Source organism: Apiospora hydei, assembly GCF_038363865.1.
Source record: "Apiospora hydei strain CBS 114990 chromosome Unknown utg000010l_segment0_segment0, whole genome shotgun sequence".
NCBI classification, from domain to species: domain Eukaryota; kingdom Fungi; phylum Ascomycota; class Sordariomycetes; order Amphisphaeriales; family Apiosporaceae; genus Apiospora; species Apiospora hydei.
The window spans coordinates 2,955,096-2,980,558 of NW_027117369.1; the positions used below are offsets into that span (position 1 = coordinate 2,955,096).

The 25,463-nt window shown below is 57.7% G+C and overlaps 9 protein-coding genes across 9 annotated transcripts; 4 read left to right on the forward strand and 5 right to left on the reverse strand.

Annotated features, from left to right (window-relative positions):
- Positions 1-378: 378 nt before the first annotated feature.
- On the reverse strand, positions 379-4,249 carry PG997_015172 (uncharacterized protein; the record flags this gene model as incomplete). Its single annotated transcript, XM_066819486.1, has 4 exons — positions 379-2,253; positions 2,285-3,317; positions 3,364-3,596; positions 3,662-4,249. The coding sequence occupies 4 exons, from the start codon at positions 4,247-4,249 to the stop codon at positions 379-381; spliced, it is 3,729 nt and encodes a 1,242-aa protein (XP_066661674.1).
- A 1,360-nt stretch (positions 4,250-5,609) lies between these two features.
- PG997_015173 (uncharacterized protein) lies at positions 5,610-6,097 on the reverse strand (the record flags this gene model as incomplete). The annotated part of the gene is made up of 2 exons (XM_066819487.1): positions 5,610-5,770; positions 5,917-6,097. 2 exons carry the CDS (start codon positions 6,095-6,097, stop codon positions 5,610-5,612), a joined length of 342 nt encoding a protein of 113 aa, XP_066661675.1.
- Positions 6,098-7,713: 1,616 nt separating this feature from the next.
- On the forward strand, positions 7,714-7,980 carry PG997_015174 (uncharacterized protein; the record flags this gene model as incomplete). Its single annotated transcript, XM_066819488.1, has 1 exon — positions 7,714-7,980. One exon carries the CDS (start codon positions 7,714-7,716, stop codon positions 7,978-7,980), a length of 267 nt encoding a protein of 88 aa, XP_066661676.1.
- A 415-nt stretch (positions 7,981-8,395) lies between these two features.
- On the forward strand, positions 8,396-10,821 carry PG997_015175 (uncharacterized protein; the record flags this gene model as incomplete). The annotated part of the gene is made up of 6 exons (XM_066819489.1): positions 8,396-8,957; positions 9,021-9,673; positions 9,696-10,073; positions 10,126-10,456; positions 10,531-10,581; positions 10,655-10,821. 6 exons carry the CDS (start codon positions 8,396-8,398, stop codon positions 10,819-10,821), a joined length of 2,142 nt encoding a protein of 713 aa, XP_066661677.1.
- Positions 10,822-11,969: 1,148 nt separating this feature from the next.
- On the forward strand, positions 11,970-12,879 carry PG997_015176 (Formyl transferase; the record flags this gene model as incomplete). The annotated part of the gene is made up of 2 exons (XM_066819490.1): positions 11,970-12,353; positions 12,403-12,879. The coding sequence occupies 2 exons, from the start codon at positions 11,970-11,972 to the stop codon at positions 12,877-12,879; spliced, it is 861 nt and encodes a 286-aa protein (XP_066661678.1).
- A 263-nt stretch (positions 12,880-13,142) lies between these two features.
- On the reverse strand, positions 13,143-14,757 carry PG997_015177 (uncharacterized protein; the record flags this gene model as incomplete). The annotated part of the gene is made up of 4 exons (XM_066819491.1): positions 13,143-13,373; positions 13,436-13,586; positions 13,618-14,540; positions 14,608-14,757. 4 exons carry the CDS (start codon positions 14,755-14,757, stop codon positions 13,143-13,145), a joined length of 1,455 nt encoding a protein of 484 aa, XP_066661679.1.
- A 547-nt stretch (positions 14,758-15,304) lies between these two features.
- PG997_015178 (uncharacterized protein) lies at positions 15,305-16,869 on the forward strand (the record flags this gene model as incomplete). The annotated part of the gene is made up of 3 exons (XM_066819492.1): positions 15,305-15,742; positions 15,809-16,692; positions 16,767-16,869. 3 exons carry the CDS (start codon positions 15,305-15,307, stop codon positions 16,867-16,869), a joined length of 1,425 nt encoding a protein of 474 aa, XP_066661680.1.
- An 827-nt stretch (positions 16,870-17,696) lies between these two features.
- PG997_015179 (putative beta (1-3) glucanosyltransferase gel3p) lies at positions 17,697-19,336 on the reverse strand (the record flags this gene model as incomplete). Its single annotated transcript, XM_066819493.1, has 2 exons — positions 17,697-18,191; positions 18,251-19,336. 2 exons carry the CDS (start codon positions 19,334-19,336, stop codon positions 17,697-17,699), a joined length of 1,581 nt encoding a protein of 526 aa, XP_066661681.1.
- A 3,238-nt stretch (positions 19,337-22,574) lies between these two features.
- On the reverse strand, positions 22,575-23,030 carry PG997_015180 (uncharacterized protein; the record flags this gene model as incomplete). Its single annotated transcript, XM_066819494.1, has 1 exon — positions 22,575-23,030. One exon carries the CDS (start codon positions 23,028-23,030, stop codon positions 22,575-22,577), a length of 456 nt encoding a protein of 151 aa, XP_066661682.1.
- Between the last annotated feature and the right edge of the window lie 2,433 nt (positions 23,031-25,463).

Here is a 25,463-nt window from a genome sequence, read left to right on the forward strand (position 1 = left end):
GATTGAGTGCTTTGAAAAGCGGCGAGCTAGAACTCGCCGGTATTTTTTGATTTAATTTGCCACTCGTGTGGTATACGCCGGGCTCGCAAGATTATGCTGCCCGCGATATATATACAACGTCTCTTACGATTATTCCAAAAACACCATGCTATGCATATGCAGCCCAATCAAAACCCTTGATGACAGTAGTACATCTGCCCCTCTATCCGTATGGCGTAGTCGGCTCGACTCCGCTCGTCTTTTCTCTTCCTTTCCTTCTCATCTTACTCATCTCCGCATGTCCTATATCTCTTTCTTCTCATCTCCCCCAATCACGTATCGTGATTAACCATCGTAGTAGTAGTAATAGTAGTAGTAGTAGTCGTCGTAGTAGTAGGACTATGCCGCTGCCGATCCGCATCCGCAAGCCGCATCCCCGTTAACGTTATTGACAGCGTCCCCCGCGCTCGGCAAATCCGCCCGATCCGCCACGTTGCCCAACAGCACCTCAATCTTCCCAATCAGGTCCGCGATCCGGAACGGCTTGGAGACGACATCGTCCATCCCCGACCGCTTCGCCGCCGCAATCTGCTCCTCCCGCACGTTGGCCGTGACCGCGATGACGGGCACGTGCCCTTGTACTTGGCCCTCGCGCTGCATCTTGCGGATCTCGCGCACGCACGTCAGCCCGTCCATGTTGGGCATCTCGAGGTCCATCAGGATGACCGACAGCTTGCGCCCCTCCGCACCGCGCCGGTACGTCGTCTGCTCCAGGAACGCGAGGGCCTCGAGGCCGTCGTTGGCCGCGTCCACGCCGATCCTGGCCTTCTTGAGCTGTTTCACTAAAACCATCTGGTTCACCAGGTTGTCCTCGACCACCAGCACCTGCAGCGCCTTCGGGTTGAACAGCGGCGCCGCCTTGCCCTTGACCAGGTCCGTTACCAAATCGACAGCCGGCCCGCCCGCCGACGCGAAATCTTGCCGCTGCGGCGCGAGCGACTGGGCGAGCGAGCGCCCGCCCGTCACGGAAGTCTCGATGGGCGTGATGCGCCGCTTCAGCGCCGTGTGCTGCGGCGGCGTCCCGCACCGCCTTGCCGTGATGAAGAACGCAAACGTGCTGCCGTGGTCCGCCTTCGAGGAGACGCCGATCTGCCCGCCGTGCAGCTCGGCCAGCTGCCTACAGATAAACAGGCCCAGCCCGCTGCCGCCGTACTGCGCGTGCGTGCGCGGCGAGGCCTGCGAGAAGCGCTCGAAGAGCACTTTCACCTCCTCGGGCGTCAGGCCGCAGCCCATGTCCGACACCTGGAAGCGCAGGTACACAATCTCGCCGTCGCCCCAGTCCTCGCCGACCGGGTGGCCCGGGTTCGGCGTCCGGATGGGGATGTACTTGAACCCGCTCGGGGCGCCGGCGCGGCGGGCGTCTGCCTCGGCCGAGGGGGAAGACGAGGGGTTCGACTTGGACGCCGAGACCGAGACTGTGATGACGCGCTGCTCGGCGGCCGCCGTGAATTTGATGGCGTTGGTCACGAGATTAATAAGGATCTGCAGCACGCGGCTGGGGTCAAAGGTGGCCCAGTCCACGCCCAGGGCGCGCAGGGAGTCGTCGGCGTCGGCGCGCGTGACCATCTGGATATCCTTGGCTTGTAACTCGGGCTCGAACATCTTGACGGCGCGCCGGAGCACCTCGGTCGGCTGCGCGGGCGTGGGCGTGATGACCAGAAGGTTCGAGTCGAGCTTCGAGACGGTCAGGATGTCGTCCACGATGGACTTTTGGTGCTGCACGCAGAGCGAGATGGTGCGGGCCGCGTCGAGGCAGTTGTCGACGTCCTCGGCCGTCGGGAGGGTGTCCTGGCCGCGGTGCACGTCTAGCGTGGTTAATATGTCGTCGGAACATTGCAGGATGGCGCTCAGGGGGTTCCGCATCTCGTGGGACGTGATGTCGATGAACTCGTTCTGCTGTCGTCGCGTCTCCTCGGCCTCTTGGAGCCGTCGGTTCTGCAGCCCCTGAGCCCATTTCAGGTGGGAGATGTCGGTGACGGACCCCATGATGGACCGCACCGTCGACCCGTCGGGCGCGATCTCGGGCTGCGCCGTGACGAGGAGCCAGTAGTCGATGGCCTCGCCGTTCAGGTCGACGGGCTGGACGCGGATCTTCTTCATCAGCAGCTCGCCCGACCAGGGCGTCCGCTCGACCGTCATCTGGTGCCACCCTTGCTCCATCAGCGTCTTGCTCTTGTCGGCGATCTGCTCCATCCACGACATCTCGTAGAGGTTCTCGCGCGGGTGGCCCGTCATCTCAAAGTACCGGTCGTTGCCCCTCGCGCAGCACGCCGTCGACGTCCACCAGGAACATGCCCAGCGGTGACAGCTCCGTCATGCGCGCCGCAGCCGGTTCGTCTGCAGCGCCAGCTGCTGCGTGAGGTGTTCTTGTTGTAATGCGGCGGCCTCGGCGGCGTCGCGCGACCTTTTCACTTCCTCCTCGTACAGCATGAACGAGGCGAGCGACGTCGCCAGCTGCCGGTGCAGCATGCTGGTAAACGAGCGGTACCCGTTGTCGTAGGGCCGGCGCGGGTTCACGCCGATCAGCAGAAAGCCCAGCACCATGTCGCCGTTGGTGGGGCGCACGGGGGAAAATCAGGGCCGAGTCGCACGGGTCGCCGAACCCGCGGAACGTGATGCCCTCGAGCAGCTCCTCGGGCAGGGTGCCGTCGCGCGTGTGCAGCAGCAGCGGCTCGCGCGTGCGCATGGCCTCGCGGAAGGCCGGGATGAACCCCTCGCGGCTCCGCTTCAGGTCGAGCTGCCGGGGCGCGGCCAGGTGGCCCTCGGGCACGCCCAGGGCGCCCTCGAGGTGGCACGACTTGAGCGAGATGGTGCTGCCCGACGAGACGGACACGAGGTCCGTCTCCTCGCTGTCGCCGACCGAGTAGAGCAGCGCAAAGGGCACGTCGTACGGGTAGAGCGCGAGGCCCTCGAGCATGTACTTCCAGAACTGCTTGACGCTCTTGGCGCGCGAGACCGTCTCGCCGATCCGGTTGACCAGGCTCATGCGGCGGTGGCTCAGGACCGACTGCGTCGTCTCGAAGGGGGCGTTGTAGAAGCCCTGGATGCGGTCCATGCCGCCGTACAGGGGCGTCCAGGACCAGGACCAGAAGGTCTCCTCGAGGAAGCCGAAGCGCTCGAGCGACATGTAGTCGTTTTCCTTGCGGATGGCGACGCCGGTGCGGGCGCACTCGGCGAAGACGCTGCTGAGGGACTCCCAGACTTCGGCGTAGGAGCCCGAGAAGCCGGTGCCCATCAGGAAGGGGTGCTTGTTGCCGGCCACCTCGACGGCGTAGCCCCTCGTTGTAGAGCATGGTCAGGTCGCTGCCCCAGAAGAGGGCCGACGGGTGCGGGTTGGCCATGACCAGGTTCGCCGTCTGCCGCAGCTCGGGCGACCACTTCTTCATGGGGCCCAGCGGCGTGTTTTCCCACTGGATGCTCCGGGCGAACTGCACGTGGGGCGACAGGATCCCCCGGGGCTTCTGCGCCGTCCAGTCGACCACGGCCTTGTCCGGGGCCGCCAGGAGGATCTTCTTGCTGGCCGTCGACGTGGTGTTGTTGGAGCTCGAGCTCGAGTTCTTGAGGGGCGCGGCAGCTTGGCCAGCGCCGACACGAGCGTGGAGCTCCGGTCGGTGAGGTCGACCGAGGCCTTACGCCAGCTCAGCCGATGGGCGGTCGCCGCCGGCGAGTGCTGGTCGTGGTCCGGGGCCTTGCCCGAGGCGACGGACAGGTCGCGCGCCGGGACGGGGGCGGCGTAGAGGTTACCGCTGATGAGGCGCCAGCGCTTGCGAACGGTCGAGCCCGTCCACATCATATCGTGGAAGAGGTGCGACAGCGGGAAGACGTCGCGCGAGTCGTCGAACTTGGTGACGCCCGTGGCCCAGCTGCTGAACCCCTCGTAGGCGGGCAGGGCTTCGGGGGCGCCCTTGCCCAGGATGGCGTCGTGGAGGGGCTCATGGAGGCGGAGGGCCGAGTTGCAGAAGACGGGCAGGATCCGGGCGGAGCCGATGGTGATGCTCTCGTCCGGGTCCAGGTCGATGACGAAGGTCGGGCGCGAATCCTGCTCGAGCACTTCGGTTATGGTGAGGGCGTTGAATTCGTTCAGGGATTTGTTCTTCTCGGCGCGGGCGAGCTGCGGTTCCGGCTCAGGTCCAAGTTCATGTCCAGGTCCAGCGCAGTCGTCGTCCTGGGCCGCCGGCGAGCGGGGCCTTGTCGTCGTGAGGAAGCTCATGGAGAACAGCGGAGAGTAGTATCGCGTAAAAGTCTCTTGGCATACTCCATGTCGCGGCGGCAGGTTCCTTCAAGTCTCAAATGGCGATCAGATGGGCGACAACAAGCAGTAGGCGACGCGAAGTCATGGCGGATCGAACAGTGGCGGGTAAACAATACAGCAGAAAGTAGTGAAGCACGGAAAAGTAAACGTGTCAACCAAAATCAAAGAGGCGGAAATAAGGCAAGACACTTCAGTCAATGCCGCGAGTGAAAGACTGCAAGGTTGGTCACTGCGATGGAGGTTAGTGCCCTCGATACCGCGAATCTTGGATCTAGGAAGCGGTTGGAGGGGGGTTGTTCTTAAGGGACTTACAGCTAGCATGAGTAGCAGTAGTAGTCGGTTGATGGGCAGGTGGGATGGCGAGATGCGCGAGAGATCTGCAGCAAAAAGCCAAGGTGGGAATGGAGGTGAGCTGAGACCTGCCGAGCGAAAGACGGATGGGAAAGTGCAGGTCGAATGGGAGATATTGCCTTTCTTTCCTCGCAAGCCCTACCAACCGCCCAACCCCCAATCCAGGCGCAAGGAGTAATAATAAGGCCAGCCACCGGGCCCTGATGATTCGGCTGCTGGCTCGGTGTGCAATACCTTCAAGGTTCTGGCGCCTCAGCCAGGGGCCGCAGATGCCACGATGCGCACGCACATATGGGTACGCGGAAACGCTAATTGCCAGAATATCGGCCGCAAGCGAGGCGAGGGCGGCAGGCTTGGCTGCTTTGGGATGACGCAGACAGCCAGAGAGGCCCAAACGTGCGTGGCTCACTGGCTCGGGCCCTAGCCGCGGGCAGAGAGGCATCGGAAAATCGTGATCCACCACGTCCATCACCGATCATTGCCTAAACCTAAGAATGCGACCAGGGTTTCTGAACCAGATCCATCCTGCCGGGTCAGCTGTAGGGGAATACTATTTTAAAAGTAGTACGTATGCAATAAAAAAGTCGCAATGCCAAGTGCTCTGTCATCTGTCATATCTACTTTTGATGTATAGAGTTCTTAGATCAGATGCATCTCAATCTCGAGCAGGGTCAGCTACAAGTCGAGACGGTGTGCTCTGGCATCAGGGCTATGCTTTGCCGCCTGCAATCAAGTGGACCAGGCAGAGCGACTACTTCCTTCTAGTCGCGGCGTGGACGGCTCCAACGGCCCAGTCAGTCTGGTCTCTGGCTCAATCAGATGGCATATTCTAGTGGTTGACTCGTTATCGCCGCCACGGATCGGCTTGGGCGTCGGCAAGTAAAGGAGACACTTTTATTGATTTAAACTGGAAGGATTCGGTCGGTTTCATACTGCCATACTATCATGCAGTTCATACATAAGTGCTCTAAAACCTCTCCTTGTCCTTGATGGGGAAATCACTGCCCGTCGCCTTCTTGTACTGGCTGCGAATGCCGTCCGAGATGGCCTCGTCCTTGGCCTGCTCGGCGGCAGACTCGTTGTCCTGCGGCCCTTGGCCCATGACGTGCTCCTGAACCCAGTCGACGCCTATCGCCGAAATCAGTTCATACGCTGAGGAGTACTGTGTTGTATGTGGGGGAATGGAGATGTGACTGCGGGATGGGACAGGCAGATCCGCAGACAAATGTCACATTCCGACAGCGTCAGTGTCTCTCAATTGGGCATCTGCTCACCTTTGTCCAGTGCGTCTTCGTTCTTCTCGCTCTGCAGGCCGCCGCCGGCCATGCCGTTGAGCTTGTCCATGAAGCCTCCGCCCGAGGAAGACGACTGCTGGCTGGTCTGCTGGCTTGTCTGCTGCTGCTGCCCCGCTCCCTTGGAGTCGCTGCCGCCGGTCAACTTGTTTACGAAATCCATGACTGCGATGTGGCTTTGTCAAGATGTAGAATGTGTGTGCTATCCACTTGGTGGCTGGGTTAGTGTAGGCGGGGTTGTCGGCTCAGGCTTCAGTAAGTAACAGCAATGATGATAAGGTAGAGAGATGCACTTTTTGGGAATGGATGGGGAAGGTGATAAGGACGAGAAATTCCGGTTCTTTTATGTCTTCAGCTGTTGGCTGAATCATCGCCGTCTGCAGGCTTGTTTCAAGGTCTCCCAGAAGGCCTCCGGCGGCAGTGATGTCACCCCCAATCTAAGCTTGGCAGCTGAAGTTTACGAAACACCCCGCGATCAGCTCTCTCCTCTCCCTCGCCAATCGCCCGCCCGCTTGGTCTGACAGAGCCAACCTTGTAACCTTGTCCAACGGACGACGCCCGGAAAGCAGGGAACAACGTGGTACGGCATGGCAGTCTACGTGGGAGAAACAGGGAAACCGGTCTAAGAGTCGCTGTGTTCCGGATGATGTATTCAGAGGAGTACAGGTCTTGCCCGGTCATGCAACACTCGTTGGTCAATCAAGACGCAGTCATGATTACCGCGTACCAAGGCCAAACATTCAGACCAATGCCTCTTGTTTAGTTAGGCCTTGGCTGGGAGCCGTCGCGAAGCTTGGCAGCCAGCCTCTGCTCTGGGCAAATGATTTTCATCACACGGTTTCCGGGTAGAAATTGCAGTCATTCCGCTTTCTTTTCCTCTATCATTGACGAGCGACTTGTTGAACCCAAGAAAGCATGGCATCACCAACAGCCAAAATCAATCGGGATACGGCGTGTTTGTCCATCTCATGAACGGGATCTCCGTTGATTGGTTTCCTAACGTTCCGTTCCACGAGCCGCTGCTGGAGACACCCATCCGGACAACGACGGTCGGATGCATCCTTCATTGTCAATCGATCAATTGTAACACTTACGCAATTGTGAGATGCCAGATCGGCGAGCGGAGGATCTGTCCGACTTTTGTTCCCGGAGCCAATCTGTTTTATTTCCATCAGGCCGCCGCTATGCTATCGCAGCGCGGCTCTGGAAATAGATCGCCGCGACTGCTAGTGCGGGCGATGTTTGCGTAGTTCCAGGCCGCCAGGGCCGTTGGAGATGGCCAGGGGTCATCCAGAGCGACATTCCATAGAGTCAACGGCCAAGGCGCGTTTACATGCCAGATGGTGTTCTTCGATTGGTCTGTGAGCTACGACGACGAAGCTCCAAGCCCGGTTTGTAGAACGATGAACTGTGGACAAATTCGCAGTCAACCATAAAGATGTTCGTTCACCCGGACATAGCGATGCCCTTTTCCAAGTCTTTCCTCCGTGCCGTCTCCGTTCCGTTGCTCCCAGATGCCCAGATCCCGGAGTCCCTGTATAGCTCGTGGGCCAGAGTTCCTAATATGCCACATATATGCTGCTTGAGTTTCTAATCGCATCCAGTTAAGTTGACGGGAGCCATGCAGCCCCTAAGCTCTAGATAGAGGATACCGGGAGATATTCACAGCTGCCCAATATGATTCATTTACAGGCCTCAAGACGCTTCTGCCATCCAGCTAGAAGCCCAACCTGATTGACAGTCCTTGACGATAAGCTGACAGCACTCGAGACTTCGATCATGTCACAAGTGGATACCATTATCGACGGAAAGCTGGCCCCGATCAGAGCCGAACTGCGCGCGACGGTGGACAACGCGGTCCAAAAGGCCAACAAGGAGGATTTGCAACGACAGATCGCGGAAATGGATGCCATATTCTCACATCGACCAATGCTTCACCACATTGGCTTCTTGACATGGGTTCTCCATAAGCACCCCGCGATGCGACACCGGACCGCTATCGTTATCAGTGGGAGCTCCAGCTTGCCCCGCCCCACCTGCTGCTGAGCTGCTGAGACGAAGCTGAACATGAAGACAAACCTACGCCCGAGAGAAGTCGGTTCAAACGTGTAGATATATCAGAAGTACTTGATCCTATGTTTCTCTATCGTTGCCATTCAGATTGTATTAGGTAGTGCCTGTTTGAGATTAAGATGCTCTCCAAAGCTGGGTCGGCCACTCGGACAACGGTTTCAACACTGGGCTTTTCGGTTTCGCAGCACCGTCCAAGCCCCACCATGGCTGATAGTCAATGATTTGCATTGGGGAAGTCGCCAAACGAACCTCGCTCACATTATATATCACCTCCCAACCACTCATCCGATTCGAATACACTGGAAAAAGATCCTCAAATCATCCGGTTTCTCCTCTGTTCCCAGTGGCTCGTCTGTCATAACAGCCGTCACACGCCACTAGAGTCACCATGGGCGGCCATCTAGTAACCGTGGCGACATGCTCGCTCAACCAGTGGGCGCTGGACTGGGAGGGCAACACCAACCGGATCATCGAAAGCATCCACCGGGCCAAATCGGTCGGCGCGCGCCTGCGCGTAGGCCCCGAGCTGGAGATCAGCGGCTACATGTCGCAGGACCACTTCAAGGAGCAGGACACCTTCCTGCACTCGCTCGAGATGCTGGCGCGCATCCTGCGGGACGAGTCGTGCCACGGCATCATCATCGACGTCGGCATGCCCATCCAGCACCGCAACGTCAGCTACAACTGCCGCGTCATCTGCCTCGACGGCAAGATCCTCCTCATCCGCCCCAAGCAGTTCATGGCCTCCGACGGCAACTACCGCGAGCAGCGCTGGTTCCTGCCCTGGGCCAAGCCGCGCCAGACCGAGGACTACCACCTGCCGCGCATGCTCCAGAAGCTCCAGGGCGCCACTCACGTGCCCTTCGGCGATGCGTTGATTTCCACGCCCGACACCTGCTTCGGCGCGGAAACGTGCGAGGAACTGTTCACTCCCATGGCTCCCCATATCGGTACGTCGTCTGGTTATGAGGGTTAAATTCCTTCCCTACAAGAGCAATACTAACGCCGAGCAGCTATGAGCTTGGATGGGTGCGAAATCTTCACAAACTCCTCGGCGAGCCACTGGGAGGAAACCAAACTAGAGACCAGGGTGCAGCTCATCGTCGAGGGGACGCGCAAGGGCGGCGGCGTCTACCTCTACGCGAACCAGCAGGGCTGCGACGGCGACCGGCTGTTCTTCGACGGGAGCTCCATGATTGTCGTCAACGGCGAGGTCGTCGCGCAGGGCAGCCAGTTCAGCGTCAACGACGTCGAGGTCGTCACGGCCACGGTCGACCTGGAGGAGGTGCGCGCCTACCGCTCCGGCATCTCGCGAGGGAACCAGGCCGTCCATTCCGCGGCCAAGTACCAACGCATCCAGACCGCGTTCGAACTGAGCCCCGAAGCGGAGGATTTCGACACCACGAAACGCCGCTCCACTCCCCAGAAGCCACGATACCACAGCGTCGAGGAAGAGATCGCCCTCGCGGCAGGATGCTACCTGTGGGATTACCTCCGACGTTCAGGCCAGGCCGGCTACTTGGTGCCCCTCAGTGGCGGCATCGACTCCTGCGCCACCGCCACCATCGTCTTCTCCATGTGCCGCATCGTCATGCAGGCAGTAAAGGAGGGCAACTCTCAGGTGATTGAGGACGTCAAGCGCATCGCCAAGTACAAAGGCGAGAACGTCCTGCCCGAGACCCCCGCAGGAGCTCTGCAACCAGATCTTCCACACCATCTACATGGGCATGAAGACCATGTCCTCGTCCGAGACGCGGAAGCGCGCCAAGGACCTCGCCGAGGCCATCGGCAGCCACCACATCGACCTGGACATCGACGACATCTACAACGCCCAGAAGGCCCTCGTCGTCAACGCCACCGGCTTCGACCCGCAGTTCAAGGTCCACGGCGGCTCGTACCAGGAGAACATCACGCTGCAGTGCCTGCAGGCCCGCATCCGCATGGTCACGGCCTACGAGTTTGGCCAGATCCTGCCGACGACGCGCAACCGCCCTGGAGGCGGAAGTCTGCTGGTTCTAGGAAGCGCCAACGTCGGCGAGAGCCTGCGTGGATATCTCACCAAATACGTAAGTGACACCTGAATTACTTCCTGAATAGCGATACTAATAGCCAAAACAGGACTGCTCCAGCGCCGACATCAACCCGATCGGCTCAATCGACAAGCAGGACCTCAAGAAGTTCATCAAGTGGGCCGTCACCGACTTCGGCATCCCGTGCCTGCAGGAGTTCCTGGACGCGACGCCCACGGCGGAGCTGGAACCCATCACGTCCGAGTACGTGCAGGCGGACGAAGCCGACATGGGCTTCACGTACGACGAGCTGACGGTGCTGGGCCGCCTGCGGAAGGAGGCCAAGCTGGGCGCGTTCGGCATGTTCCAGCGGCTCGTGCACGACTGGGCCGCCGACTACACGCCCGCGCAGGTGGCGGACAAGGTTAAGCGGTTTCATCGTGAGTTACTTAGTTTCCTTGCCTATCCTGGCCAACACTTCCACGAGGAAGAGCAATGCTGACGAACCGGGTAGACTTTTACGCTATCAACCGCCACAAGATGACGACCCTGACGCCCTCACTGCGTAAGTCACTCATATTCATTGCCTCCTGAACTCCATGGTCTGTTTCCCGAGAGTGTGACTAACAGAACCGCAGACGCGCAACCTTACTCGCCGGACGACAACCGGTTCGATCTCCGGCCGTTCCTGTACCCGCCCTTCTGGAAGTCGTGGTCGTTCAAGCGGATCGACGCCGAGCTGGAGAAGATCGAGGCCAAGATGGCCAAGAAGGAAGGCGATGGTGTTGAGGCGGATATCGATTAGATTGCATAGTCTTAGGTACAGACAATGTGACATCGCAAGGGTTATAGCCTGCTCCCAGTGAACCTCTTTGCTGAAGACTTGACATGTTCCGCCGTACTGGCTGATTGGTGCCATTGGTATGTCGCTTATCCCACTGGATATCTTGGGATGTTTACGGCCTGTCGATCATGTCCGGACGTATTATACCACAGGCAGCATTTTCACCAGTTTGGTAATGAAGGCCTTGGCCATGAATCGCTACAGAGGTCGCAACGGTCTCATGTAAGGTAGGTGGGTGCTACATATCAAAATCGGAATCACACTCTCCCCAACCCGGGGCACATTGACTTCCTTGGCGCATTCTCGCGGTCTAGGGACCGAGCAACCCGGAATCCGTTGCGGCATATGTTCTTAGGTACATGCAACCCCATGCAAGGAGGACCGAGATCCGTTTCAAGTAAAGGAAAGCCCTGGTCCTGGTTTCAGGGTCCCTTTCACCTAATGAATAGTCCGTATCGATGGTCGCGCCGCCGTCTAGACCACAGGCTATTTCGATTCCGTCGTCCTTATTGGTTATTCTTGTAGTCATACTGGCCCGAAAGCGGAGGTTTCAACCCACTAGGCGTGGTGGGGTTCATGTTCTAGTCGCCGGTTGCTCTCTCGCACACGGCAAAATTTCTACTGCATTGCAAGTGTTTCTGTGTGTCTGGTCGCTGGATTATATAGACAGAAAAGTAGTATATCAATCTAAGATCTACCCTTCCTCTAGTAGCGGGATAATTCGATTGGGCAGGCGGGTATACACTCACTAACGCTTTTGGTGTGAACGAAAAGAAAAAGAAAAAAAACTTGCAAACCACAAAAAGATATCTCATGCTTATGGGCGCCGCACGTCTGGGTTACGGCACCGCGCTGAAGCCAATCCAGCAGCTAAGCAGCCGAAGCTCGTTGACTCATTCTTTCACCACTTCCACAACGCCAATCAGCAGCCTCATCCGTCTTACTCATCCGCTCCCCTGAGAGCTACTACTACTGCTTCTGCTTCTGCCATCACAAGAGGAACCAGGTTCTACTCTCAACAGCATCTCCGGGAAAGGGAACAGCAGGCCAACATCCGCCAACAAAAGGAACAGCTCAACCTGTCCCCCCACCAGCAGCAACCCAGAAACATGTCGTCCGCCGCCGCCACCGCCGCCCAGAACCCGCCCAGCGATGACCACATCCTGACGCTGTCCTGCCCGGACAAGCCGGGCATCGTGCACGCCGTGACGGGCCTGCTGGCGGCCCAGAACCTCAACATCCTGGACCTGCAGCAGTTCTCGGACCGCACCTCCGAGTCCTTCTTCATGCGCGTGCACTTCGGCCACGCCGCCGCCACGTCTCCCCTTCTGGACGAGCCCCTCCAGAAGCTGGCCGAGGACTTCCAGATCCGGACCCTGGACGTGCGCCCGCGCTCCGCCAAGCCCCGCGTCCTCATCATGGTCTCCAAGATCGGGCACTGCCTCAACGACCTGCTGTTCCGCTGCCAGCGCACCGGCCAGCTCAACATCGAGGTGCCCCTCATCGTCTCGAACCACCCCGGACTTTGCGCCCCTGGCCGAGAGCTACGGCATCGCCTTCCACCACCTGCCCGTGACCAAGGACACCAAGCTGGAGCAGGAGAAGCAGATCCTCGACCTCATCGCCCAGCACAACATCGACCTCGTCGTCCTGGCCCGCTACATGCAAGTCCTGACCCCCGGCCTCTGCAGCGCCATGTCCGGCCGCATCATCAACATCCATCACTCCTTCTTGCCCTCTTTCAAGGGCGCCAAGCCGTACCACCAGGCCTACGAGCGCGGCGTCAAGATCATCGGCGCCACCGCGCACTTTGTCACGGCCGACCTCGACGAGGGCCCCATCATCGAGCAGCGCGTCGCCCGTGTGGATCATGCGCTCAGCCCCAAGGAGCTCGTCGACGAGGGCTCCAACGTCGAGAGCCAGGTCCTTTGCTGCCGCCGTCAAGTGGTGGAGCGAGAAGCGCGTCTTCCTCAACGGCACCAAGACCGTTGTCTTCAACTAGGCACTCATCAGAGATGAGAGAGGGTGTGAATAGGTTTTGTCATCTGTTACTTGCTGTCTATGTAATGAACGATTTCGAATTGAACAAAACTGAAGGGGATGTATATACGGAGCGGGATATTCAAAATCGGTGTTGCAAAAAGTTGGAGGCTATCAAAAGGAAAAGTAAAATCAATAGACATGAGCAATGCATTATGAGTATCAATGGCTTGGTCTTTTTCTTATTTGTCCCAGTCTATAGTCTTGTCTCTAGAAATGCGTCTAAATCATGGCCGTCTCGCTCATTTGCCGCCCGAGTAAGAGACAACAGCCCACTTGCCGCTCCACGCCCATTTCCGGAGACCGCTGTCCCCGCCCCCGCCCTCTGTGCCGCGGATCCTCTCGTCCTCGCCCGGCTTCAGACCGACAACTACGTCAGCTTTGCATGTCCGCAGCGCCAACACATTGACGCCAGAGCCCGGTCCCATGGGGCCAATGGCCTCTGTGAAAGGAGTTGTAGGGTCCCAAGCAGCCTAGAAGAGTGACAAGTCAGTAACATTCTCTGATATCAGTGTGTTCTCAATGCAGTACTCACATCGGCAGTCAACTTGCGGTAGTTCAGGTCGCCCTTGAAGATGACCAGCTCGCTAGTCTTGAGGTCCTCCACCAGTTCCTTCTCCGCGGGCAGCCTCCAGAAGCTGCCGCCGTGCGTCCAGAACCGGTTGGGCCGGATGACGAACTGGCCCCTCGGCGTAGAGGTTGCTCCATTGCTGGAACAGGAAAGCGAGGTCCTCGGCCTCCTTGTCGGCCAGGGGCTCGGGCGTCTTGTCCTGCAGCTGCTCGTCCTCGGACGGCGTCTCGTAGAACTTCTTGGGCTGCGCCAGGGCGCTCAGCAGGTCCGAGAAGTCCTGCGGCACGACGTCCGACACGAACCAGGGGATCGACTTGGGGTGCAGCACGACGTGGGTGGCCAGACCGGACGAGAGCAGGAAGCCGGCGAGGATCAGGTCGACGTAGAGCTCGAAGCCGGCGTTATCCAACACAATATCGACATGGCGCTCGGCCTTGCCCTCGTCGCGCGCCTTCGTCAGGACCGCGTAGGCGGCCTCGAGGTCGTTGACCAGGATGTTCTTCTCGCTCGCCTTGCGCGCCTCGGAGCCCTGCAGCTTCTGGATGTCCTCGTACGTCAGGCTCGTGAGCAGCGACAGGTCGGTGGCGTTGCCCCAGAGGCAGATCTCGCACATCTCATGAAATAAAATCTTCTCGGCCTCGGCGTGCTCGGGGGTGCCCTTCTGGGTTTTGTCTTTCTCGATCTGGCCGATCAGGTCCTTGTAGCGCGCCGCGAGCTCGAGAACGGCGGGGCGGGAGGAGCGGAAGGTGGCCATCTTCTGGCGGGCGAAGATGTCGTACTGCTTCCAGTGGGTCGAGGGGCTGAAGGAGGTGGCGATGCGGCGGTACAGGTAGCACTCGCTGAAGAGCCAGGGCGACTGGAACCAGGTCGGGGTGCCGAGCTTCTCGAGCTCCGCGTTGTAGCCGGCGATGTCAGCCTCGCCGTCGTCGCGCAGGGGCGTCATCTGTCGGTCGTGCTGCAGCTCGTACTTGAGGCGGGCCAGCTCGGCCACGATGGCCTTGCCCTCATTCAGCTTGGCGGGGTCGTCGCATTGGGAGACGGAGCGGTACGTGTCGTCGATCGCGCCGGTCTGGGTGGTTGGTTAGAGGCAACACAATTCAGGTAGAAGGAAGCAGTGCAGAGAAGAGGCTGCTGACAATAATGACGGGCCATCGATCGCGGGCGGACACATAGGCGAACGACTTCTCGTCGTTGTTCATGTACTGGGCTGGACACGCGGGCTGGTCAACTTGGGTCTGGGGGGCTCGGTGGACGGTCGCCTTACGGGTCTTGGTTTCCAGCTCCATCTTGGCGGTGTTTGTACAGAGTGCAATATAGTACAAGGCTTCAATGTGAACTGGAAGAGGAAAGGCAGTTGGGACTTCTCTCGAAAACAAGTCCGAACAGAGGGTCTTTTGGATGTACTGATTTACTGCATGGCGGGGCACGTCGGCGGTTTGGCGGGGCAGCTTCCGTCGTTATGTCATGCACTGGAGCTGCCAGATGCATAACTGGTGGCTAACTGCTCGCTAACTGGTGCTATTTGTGCAAACGTCTTTTCCCCTTTTCGGTATCTCCGCGAGCTTCAGTCCAGCTCCCGCTGATATTCCAAGCATCGAAAGCCAATAGAATCACCCGCTGTGACAGTCGGCGCAAGGTGACACTTAGTATGCAGCTTATAGCAGACATGGCTGACTGCATAGCGTGTGCCGTCCCGTCCCTCTTGGGCAAATACTTCGTGGGCCTGTCTACTTGTAGTTACTGGCTCGGTGGTCTTACACGCGTCTCCTCAAAACTGGTGGCGGAGACAATGTGAACGTGTAGTCATTGAGGCTTACTATATCAGGACTGCAAATGCCCGTCTTTAGGTATTCGCCGCTTGATCTCTCCACAGATGCCATCCGCCTCGTTCGCCTGTGTAAGGACTCGTTCTACAATGACATCCAATGCGAACTCGTAGAGACTTTCCTGCGCCAAGTTGACCGCGTCCCGTACGACGCGCTGTCGTATACCTGGGCCGGGGATCCTGGGGGTCCTTCTTCTGATGCGGATGCAGCCCAGATCACGATGAATGGGAAGAAAGTGTCGGTGACGGGCAACCTCTTAAGTGCCTTGAGACACTTGCGGTCACGCAGCCAGGATAGGATGCTCTGGATTGATGCTCTCTGCATCGACCAAGCGAACGACGAAGAGAAGGGGCAACAGGTAGGCCAGATGAGGCTAGTTTATCAATATGCCGACAACGTCCTCATCTGGTTGGGATTGGGCTCTGAGGATACCGATTCATCGATGGTATGATAGTCCATGCGTGAATACCTCTCGGAGTGGCGTGTCTACTGACAGCCACATGCTTTTCAGGAGATGATGACAATGCTCGATGTAAGAGTGATGCAGCGTGGTGACCGCCACACGCGTCCCTTGCAGGTTTGGTATGAGGAATGGTTTGCCTTGCGAGCCGAATGCGGTATCCATCCTCAGTACTCCGACCGCCGTCTCGCCGCAGGGCTCTCGGATCTCCTCGACAGGCCTTGGTTCCAGCGCGTTTGGGTTCTGCAAGAGGTTGCGTGCGCTCGGGTGGCGACGGTCGTTTGCGGCGTGCATTCGGTCTCGACCAGGACGTTTGCCATGCTGCCTTTGGTCTGGGGTTTGGAAAAAGTAGATCCGCACGTGCAAGCCGTCCTCGAGCTCATGCCTGGACCCATGCGTAGAGACTCGTCGGGGACGGAGTCTGGTGATGATGACCGGACGCTGGCCACGCTGCTGAAGAAATTCGAGCACAGCAAGGCGTCCGTCAAGCTAGACCGGGTGTATGCGCTGCTGGGCATCTCCTCAGACGCGTCTGACCCTGACTACTTCCCGCCCATCTATTCGCTTAGCGAGGAAGAGGTCGTATTCAATACCATGCTATTCTTGGTCATGGGCTACACGCGGCATTCTATTGAGAACCAAAGGTTTGGGGTGCCTGCCGATTTCTCGGATGCCCGCTACCTGGAAATGCGAGGGCGCAGATGCACCGTCACCGATTTGATCCAGGCACTCAAGGGCCCGGCTCCCCTGTGGACGTACTTGTTGGACTGGGCCGTCATGGAACACCAAGACAAGTTGGTGGCGCGCCTAGTCAAAGGTTCCAGGAAGACATTCGAGACGGATCTGAGCGCCCTCGACGTAGGAGCTCCGATTGATACTATGCCGCCATTGGCGCACAGGGTGATGGCCGATATGGTGCCACGGCATGTCGAGATGTACGACCAGCTCCTTAAGCAAGTAGTTGAGCCGAGGGATGACGCGCAGCACCAGGTGTTTATCTGCAGACTAGGCCAGCTAAGGAGCAGACTGGTGGCGAGGACGACGCTCTTCCGGTTCGTCCAGCTGGTGGTGCGTCTGCACAGCGAGGTGGACAACGAAGAGACAACCGCTGATGACACGCAGATCTACCGAAGGTGGTGCTTCCCGTGTTTCCTTCATAGGACCTCCACCAGGCTGGCCAGCAGCAAGCCACGGTTCTATCTATGTTCCCATCACCCCTCCTCGACGTGGTGGCCTGCACTCCAGCTGCGTAGGTTGTTGTTGCATTGGAAGCGAGATCTCGGTCCCTGGAAGGTTGTGGTCTCGGGCAGGGAAGTCGATGAGACCTGGAAGCAGAGTTTCGGAGAGGGGATACAAGTACTGCGCTCTTCCTTCATGTACTGTGTCCTGATTCTATAAGGTAGTCGAAGGGTCTATGACTTTGATTTTTGGATCCAGACCTTAGCCTTGCTACTTGAGCCATCAAACTTGCTGCTAACGATGTGAATCGAGACAAGGCAAGTTAATACAAACATCAGCTTCGGCAATCAGTATCACGAAGTAGCAGTTGACATCGACAAAACGTAGCATGTAGCACGAAAAGAAGCGGTGACAATTCAGTAATAAGTATTTCTTTTATTTCTGCAGATCCTCTTCACTCGTGAGTAAGAGATGTTTTGCTTAGCTAGCTGCAAGAAAGAAGATTCAAAATTCCATTTCGCAAGCGCCATCAAGGATATAAGGCCCCAAAAGACACGCAAAAAAATTACAATACGTTTTCTCAAAAACAAAAAACACAGCTTGATGGTATATATCTCTTATGTTCAAGTAACATCGCAGGAGGCTTTCTATGTGCAAAATATTTTTCCGGGTATCCTCCACTGTCTATTACTAGAACCACGTCCCCTAACACACACGACAACGTATTACTACTACTCAGGTGAAGCGCTACTCAAATCCCTTACAGGACGAGCATGCCGGCACCGACACCCATGGCGGCGACCATGTAGGCACCGATGGCGAGGCCGCCGAAGCTGAAGCCGCTGGCGCGGAGGCCGGCAGCAGCCGAGGCGTCGTCGGACTTCTGGGAGGAAGAGCCGTCAGCGGAGATGGTGCCGACCTCGGAAGCGGAGGTGGCAGTGGCGGCGGCGGCGGCGGCGCTGTTGGCGGCGTCGACGAGCTTGCTGCACTTGCCCTCGGTGGAGGGGGAGCTGTTGAGGGTGGCCTGGCCCTTGAAGTCGCAGGCGTCCTTGGCGCCCTTCTGGTTCTTGTAGTAGGTGTTCAGGACGTGGCCGAGCTGCTCCTTGGCGTTGCAGCCGAGGTAGGGGCCGTAGACGCCCTTGGCGGTGTCCTGCTTGATGCCGGCGCAGGCCTTGGCGTCCTTGGAGCAGATGTAGTCGAAGATGTCGCCGTAGTTCTTGGGCTTGAGGTCGTCGGAGGGCTTGCACTCGAGGGACTTGAACATGCAGTCGCAGAGGTCGCTGTTGGGGTGGGGGGCATGGCGTCGGCGCTGACCTTCCAGTCCTTGCTGTTGTTGGGGCAAGTGGCGGCCTTGTTCTGGGGCTGGTACTTGTCCATGGTGACACCCTGGGGCTTGGCGTCGGCGAGGGCCTTCTTGAGGTTGTCGGCGTTCTTGAGCGTCTTGGCGTCGTTGCCCTTGACCTTGACGAGACCGTAGTCGTTGTCCTCCTCGAAGTACATGTAGACGATGCCACCGGAGATGACGTCGGTCATCTTGTCAGAGTACAGGGCCTTGGTCTCGTCGAACTTGCGGCCGTCGGCACCGCCGGGGGAGTTGCAGCCGTACTCGGCGAAGAAGACGGGGACGGAGTAGTTGGAGAAGAACTCGACCTGGGTGTCGTAGCCGGACTTGGTGAAGCTGGAGTCGCCGCACCACGAGTAGATATTGTAGCCCCAGAAGTCGATGGCCTGCTCCTCCTCACCGCAGTTGAAGTACTGGGCCATGTTGATGCGGATCTCGGCATCGTCGTTGGCGGCGTAGCCGACGCCCATCCAGCGGTCCTTGGTGTCCTTGATGTACTTCTTGGTGTCACGGACGGCGGCCTTGACGAAGGCGGAGGCGGCCGTGTTGGTGGCGTTGTTGGTCACCTCGTTGCCGGCGAAGAAGCCGATGGTGTTGGTGTACTTGCCCATCTCGTCGATGACGCCCTTGTAGCGGTCGAAGAGCTCGACGTTCCAGGCCGGGCTGTCCCGGTTGATGGACAGGGCGGGCTCACCCAGGTCGGCAATGACGTAGATGCCGGCCTTCTCGAGCATGTCCATGCACTCCTTGTGGTCGGCCTTGGGGTCGATGGCGTAGGTACGGATGACGTTGGTGTGCAGGTCCTTGAGGATGGGGACATCACGCTTGCAGTTGTCGGCGTTGGACAGCGGGTCGATGTACTTGGTCTTGCTCTCCGAGGAGCTGTCCTTGCCGGCGGCGGCGAACTCCTGCTGGTAGGCGATACCCTTCATGAAGAACTGCTCGCCCGAGGACTTGTAGAAGAGCTTGGCGCCCTTCTGGACGATGGGGTCCAGAGCGGCGTTGGCGTGAGCGGCCAAGAGCAGCGACGAGGTCGCCGCGGTCTTGAGGAAACCCATGGTGTTTGTGGTTGTGTTTGGATTTGTTTGTGTAGGTGGTTTGGTTTACCCGGGAAGCAGAGTTCTGGGAAAGGAACTGGTAAATAAATCAAGGCTTTCTAGTTCCTTGATGACCGAGTTCTCAAACGAGCCAAGCTGAACAAATATCCGCCTTGGAATCCTGCGTGGGTCTGGTGTTTCGGGTGCTGGAATGACGTGCGAAAAAGGATAATTTCTCGAAATGAAATAAAGAGTGTGTGGGTTTGTCTGGACTTGTGTTTTTCTAAAAGAGTGTGACGAAGCCTCCAAATGATTATTTGGTTCCTTCTCTCGATATCGCCGACTGATTACAAGCGGAATAAAAAGGGAAAGAAAGAAGTCTTGGAGAGGAGGGAGAGGTTATGAAAGGGAGGGCGAAGCGCGGGAGGACGGGCCTTGAAAAGGGTAGAGCAGAGTCGCGCCGAGCGTGGGGAGTGGATCTGCAGGTACAACGGGATGGCCAGGGCAGGCCAGGGCAAAGAAAGGGGAAGCTAGGGGCCGGGGGGCGATCGGGGGACTGATTGGCCGGGATGTTCTGTTCCTGGTTATTCCTACCTAAGCCAGGCGAACGAACATAGGGGGTCGAGGAAGGAAAAGATGGGGGGCCAAGGAAGTCACCGTAATCACTTGTGGACTAGACGCCGGTTGACACTCGTGTGGTAGCCAGGACTCTGACCAGAATAGAAGTTGCCGCTGAATATTGACCGTTCTGGTCTGTTCAATTCAATAGTAGTACTGGTAGAGCCCGTCTGCTCGTATATAATCTAACTCGTTGGCCGTACATAGGTATGAGTGACTTTGGAGGGAAGGTAGCATTTGCGGGTATTGATCCTCAAGCGGCATATGTTCCTGCGTTCCTCCGGCGAACCTACCCGTATCTGCATCTATCTATCTACATGCACCACCCCAACGTCAATTGACTTTCCAGGAGCCGTGTATCACGATGGCAGCTAGGGCTGATGGAATCACCCTCACAGTAAGCTCGTGTTGTTGTTTGAAACAATGGGGAGGCGTACGTAAGGCCGTCCATCCTTCCTCTGCCCGGCAAGATCTAAGGTTATTCTGATCTGCAGTCCTGTCGACGGCCGCCAGCAATGTCCCCGTCAGCAGACGATGCCAGCCAGTAATGTCCTCCCTCGTCAGCAGCCAACTGCAGTCTTGCCAGCAGTCACAGTCTTGTGCACAGGAAGGAGGCGGTGCAATGCAGGGCAGACAGGCAATGCAGGACAGGCAGGTAAAGGCAATGCAGGAACACACAAAAAGACACGATGACGGCGAGAAACAGTGGTACCCCGAGATGAATGCTGCTGGAACCTCATCTCGTTCCTGAGAGTGCGGCCCACCCTCAGCGCGCCATTCGACCAGCTACCCCTGTCCGGCAGTCTTGGCACCTTGGCACTACCGATCCAGACCAATCTGGCAGGCCGAGGGCGCCAAACATCAAGCCGGTCCAAGGAGAAGTCAAGGGCGTCAAGCTCGTCAAGCAACGGCCAAGTTTGTGGTTTGCTGAGAAAAGCTTTTTGTTCTTCAACGATCTTCAAGGAGTCGCGGGCTGCCCAGCATTGGCGATGACGCGATAGCCAGGTATTGTTCTACCTGATTGATTCCAGATAGATCAATGCCTACGTGTATAATAAAGAAGGGGCCCTCAACACATCGAACAGAAGGCGAAGGAACGAGGCTTACTGCTGCTGTTAGCCCAGTGTGTCGCATCACAGCCAGCCACAGCAGATTGGATGCTTGGCACTTGGGGTACGCCCACCAGCGACCACGGTAAGATTACTACTGTACGGTCAACCGCCACGACACGACGCCGTGATTGGGATTGATTGGAATAACCAAACTTGGTGCTGGCGACCCCATCCACAATCTATTGCCCATGAATCTAGCAGCATCTGTCATCTGTCTAATCTGCTGGTGATGCGTTGCGCATTGTTCTTCGTCTGGAGAACTGGAGTTGGTCGAGTGCTACCTACAGTCCTGTGAGATTGCACTCTGCCCAGATTGATTGGCCAACTCGATCAGCTTGCGCGTTCTTTTCTCTCTCTCCCCAAATCGCCCCAGGAGATCTCACCCATTCCTCGAGCGAGCGAGTCGAACGACCAAACGGATACCCACACAAACAAAGAAAAAGGAAATGGCGTCATCAGCGATCAGCAGGAGAAGGGAATTTCGATTTTCTGCCCAGTTGCCCAACCCGTCCTGACGGAGGCCGATCTTGTTCGATTCGGTCGAGAGCGCGAGTCCTTTTTTGGCCCGCGCCTCGTCCAGTCTCCAGCGGCCTCGTGTGGCCGGCCTCCTTCGTCTCCCTCGTCTCAAGAGTCGGACGATCATTCACGTGCCCACGGCGCCTTGCAACTTGACACCTGCCAAGCCAGTCAAAGCCAACCAAGCCTCGATTCGAATTGGCCTTCGCTTCCCCCTCTGCCAATCCGGCCACAACCGGCCTGGTAGCGAGCCGACAGACAGGGTCTCCCCCAAAAGCCTAGCAATCATCAACGGCTGCACCTTCTTCCAAGATAACCATTATCTGCGACAGTTTACTGGACCCCTAGAAACCAACCCATCCAACCCATCATGACAAAATCCCGTGATCGAACCTGATCACAGCCTTCAACGACCCCTGGCTTTGTAGTAACACGACCCAAGACCCAGCAATACAGCATCCCAGAGCTCGGCAATCTCGCGCAAAAGGGTCGAAAATATTCCGCCGGCCATCGTGAAGGGTGAAGGCACTGTGCAGGCAGCCGATGTTCGCTGTGGTTTTCAGTTGTGGTGTTTTGCTCGGTCGCAAAGGTAGGTGCAGATAAGTCAAGTAAGGCAGGCGCAGGTAAGTTTAGCTTGCGCCGCGACAATGGAAGTCGCAGGTGGTAGAAGCAGGTAATTCGTCGTTGCAATTTGGTTTGTATGTCTTGTCAGAAAAAGTCAATCTCCCAAACTGTCTACAACTTGATGCCCGACTGTTGCTGGCCCTTCTTATACAAGACCACCATCCCGCACATTGCTATCGAATGTCCCCATGGCTTCAAATGCCGTCTACCGTCAGCCTTACAGTTACGAACAGCGTCATACTTGCGCAAGACGCAAATCCGATCTGCCGTTGACTCAGCCCGCCAAGCCCATAGAAGCCTGCACGCATTCATGGTGGGGGAGCGACGATGACCTCTTGGAAGCCTTGGAGGAGGGGCATGCCGGCCTCCCATTGGCCCCCTCACGTTCGCTAGGAGTTGAACCAAGGATCCTTCGCCCAGTCGCGCCCAGTCACGCTCACAGCCCTGCCCGCGAGCGGCTGCAGCCATGTTGCCATGATGAGATCACGAATGATACGCACGGGGTGGACACCCATTTTTACCGACCGTTGCGCCCAGTCACGCCGTATGTATGCATTGCTGCCTGCGCCTGTGATGCCAGCATTCGACTGACTCGCCGACTCGGCATAGCATATTAAGAAGGCGATGCCGTCTATCATGCTTCTCCACAGTCCATCGCCCGTCAATCGTTTGACATATCCGGTGTCCGCCTTCTCCGTTCGCTTTTCCTTGGTGGCATGTGCAGATGAAATGGATCCCGCATGACTACTCTCCGTCCTATTTGGACAGGTTATCGCGGGCAACGACGGATCTGCGAAGTCCTTGGTAAGTCTCGAGTATCTTCCTGGGCGGCCACTGGGCTGCATCGTCTTGGCTCTCTACTTGCCTTGATAGCTCTGGGCCGGCTCGTCTAGATCGCCAGGGCCGAGCCGAAAGAACAGGTCATAAATCTGCATCGAAGTGATCAGCAAACTCCCTCGGCGGTTCAGCAAGCAATCGTCCTGGGGCCGGACCTTCTCCTACGGATGCCATGGAGATCTCTCGGTAAGCCTTAGGTGAGTCTACTATTGCAGACGCCAGAGTGCATCAACGCTCCTCCGGCAGATCGAGACGCCCAATCTGATAGGGAACCCTTGTTCGATCTCCTCCTGCGTTCGCCGTTAGCACAATGTCGGCTGCCCAGTTAGTCGCCAGTGTCGCGTCCCAGGCGGACGATGATGATGCTGGCCGATGTGGATGGTGACAAATCGTGCATGCTGCGATCAATTTCACTCAATAACAGGCCACCTATTGCAGGGCACTATCCGAAAGTCCTACAAGCCCAGCGTGCGCGAGAGCCGATGTTCTTTTTCGAGGCCTTGCATATCATGTATGCAAGTCTCAGCCGGGCGCACCTCCCCAGCCACCGTGGCGGCTGTCGTGATTGGGTCTGTTGGCGATAAATGAGCCCCCTTGTATCATCTCGAACGCCTCTCGAACGATGTGTCAGATCAGCAACCCAGCTAGGTGCCAGCCAAACCAATGAGGCGTCGTCCCCTTGTGCCTTTTCATCTGCCGGGCGGCCATGGGTCGCTTCGAGCCTTGCATTCATTGCAATCCGCCATCTCTGTGATCCACGATCCACGATATGACATCCATTCCTCTGGTTCTAACCGAAGGCCGACATCACTCCAGGTTACACGGCATGAGGGGAACAGATCACGACCTGCAAGTTCTAGCATTCGAAACCGGTCAACACGATCCATGCAAAATCAAATTTGCATATCCAAATCCGTACTGGCGAACTTCAGAGAAGCGGGAGCGGAAGCGGAAGCGAGGAAAGCTGCCTGGACCGTTCCACCCGATTCGTGCCTCAATCGGGCTCGCAATAGATGCTGCGATGTTGCGGCGTTGCGCACGACACGGCCTGGTTGTTGCTGCCCAACGACATGAGGAGCCAAGCCGGTTGAGGAAAACGTCTCCTGCGATCAGAGCCCGGAATCCGCTCCCCTTCCTGGGCATGTTTTCTTTCTATAATACAGGTCTTTCACAAACGCCACGCCGTCTATCTCATAGCCCTTCCTGTTACGGCTGCCATCGCCAGCCCCTGCATATCCTTCTCCCACCAAGCGATGGGCCATGATGGCCAACATGCCCACACGAGCGTGGTACAGCCTCGACAAAGAGGAAAGGCAGGCACCCAGTCATGTCCGGCTCGGATTGGCCTCCGCGCCGCGGTCTCACGAGGGCCCCGTGTGCCACTATCACATGTTCAGGGGTTCGTGCCCTGTCCTCTCAGTGTGCCACAGGACACACGCAGCATCGTACAGGGCCTGTTTATCCGAATCGCCTTTTGTTTCCCGGCCCTCGGGGTTTCTGCTAATAACAAAGGCTAATGACGAAGCTGGAAGCTGTACCTATTTGGAATCGTCGGCAAGTGCTACTTTACACCAAGACCCATCACCTTCTGAGGGACCGACGAACCCTCGTCGGGCAACAGACCTCTAAGCCAGATCAGGTCACGGCTCTGTTGTTTCCTTGGTCCGAGGATGTAACGGCGCCGAAACCGTTTTCTCAGTCAATGTCACATCCGCACCCAACAAATGATCCGGCCTGCAACAAACTTTCGGCCTCATGTTGAATGCCCTGGGAAGCACAACTCTATCCTGTCGTCGCACCACGCACCACGCACCGACTTTCTGCTGGCGGCATCTTTCCAGGTTACGATATTTCACGACCATGGCATTATACGGCACCGGCCTCGCGAGCTGACCAAATCAGGCCCTCTCGAGGCGCCACCTGAATAGTTCGTGCCCAATATCGACAGGTCACAAAACTGCTGCCAGGTTCAGAGCCGCCACCAGTGACCAGTGCGTGCGCGCGCGCGATTCACCGCGATCCACGATGCTACCAAGATCTCACGCATCGCACTCTGCGCGAGATTGGCAATTGGGTCTGCCCAATCGCTCGGGGTTCCATAGTGGCCATCGACTTGTGATAGCACGATGCCTTTATTCGCAGGCTGCCGGAAGCCTCTCAGCGATTCTCATTCGATGTCTCAATCGCATGTCTTAGAACGGTCAGCCAAGTCTGGCCGGCAGAATGGCCGCCACGGCCATACCATGGCTTTTTCCACCCATGGCCACCCTCGTGAGAGCCATGTGGCCAAACGACCACCACGTGAAAGCCACGCATCTCACGTTCGACACGGTCCTGTTTGGCCGAAACCTTTGGGGTTGAACAGGGCCGGGGATAAGAAGCTATTTCTGGGTGAATAGTGATCTTCAGCCCCCCGCGTGGGTGCCTTTGGGAAGGTGCAT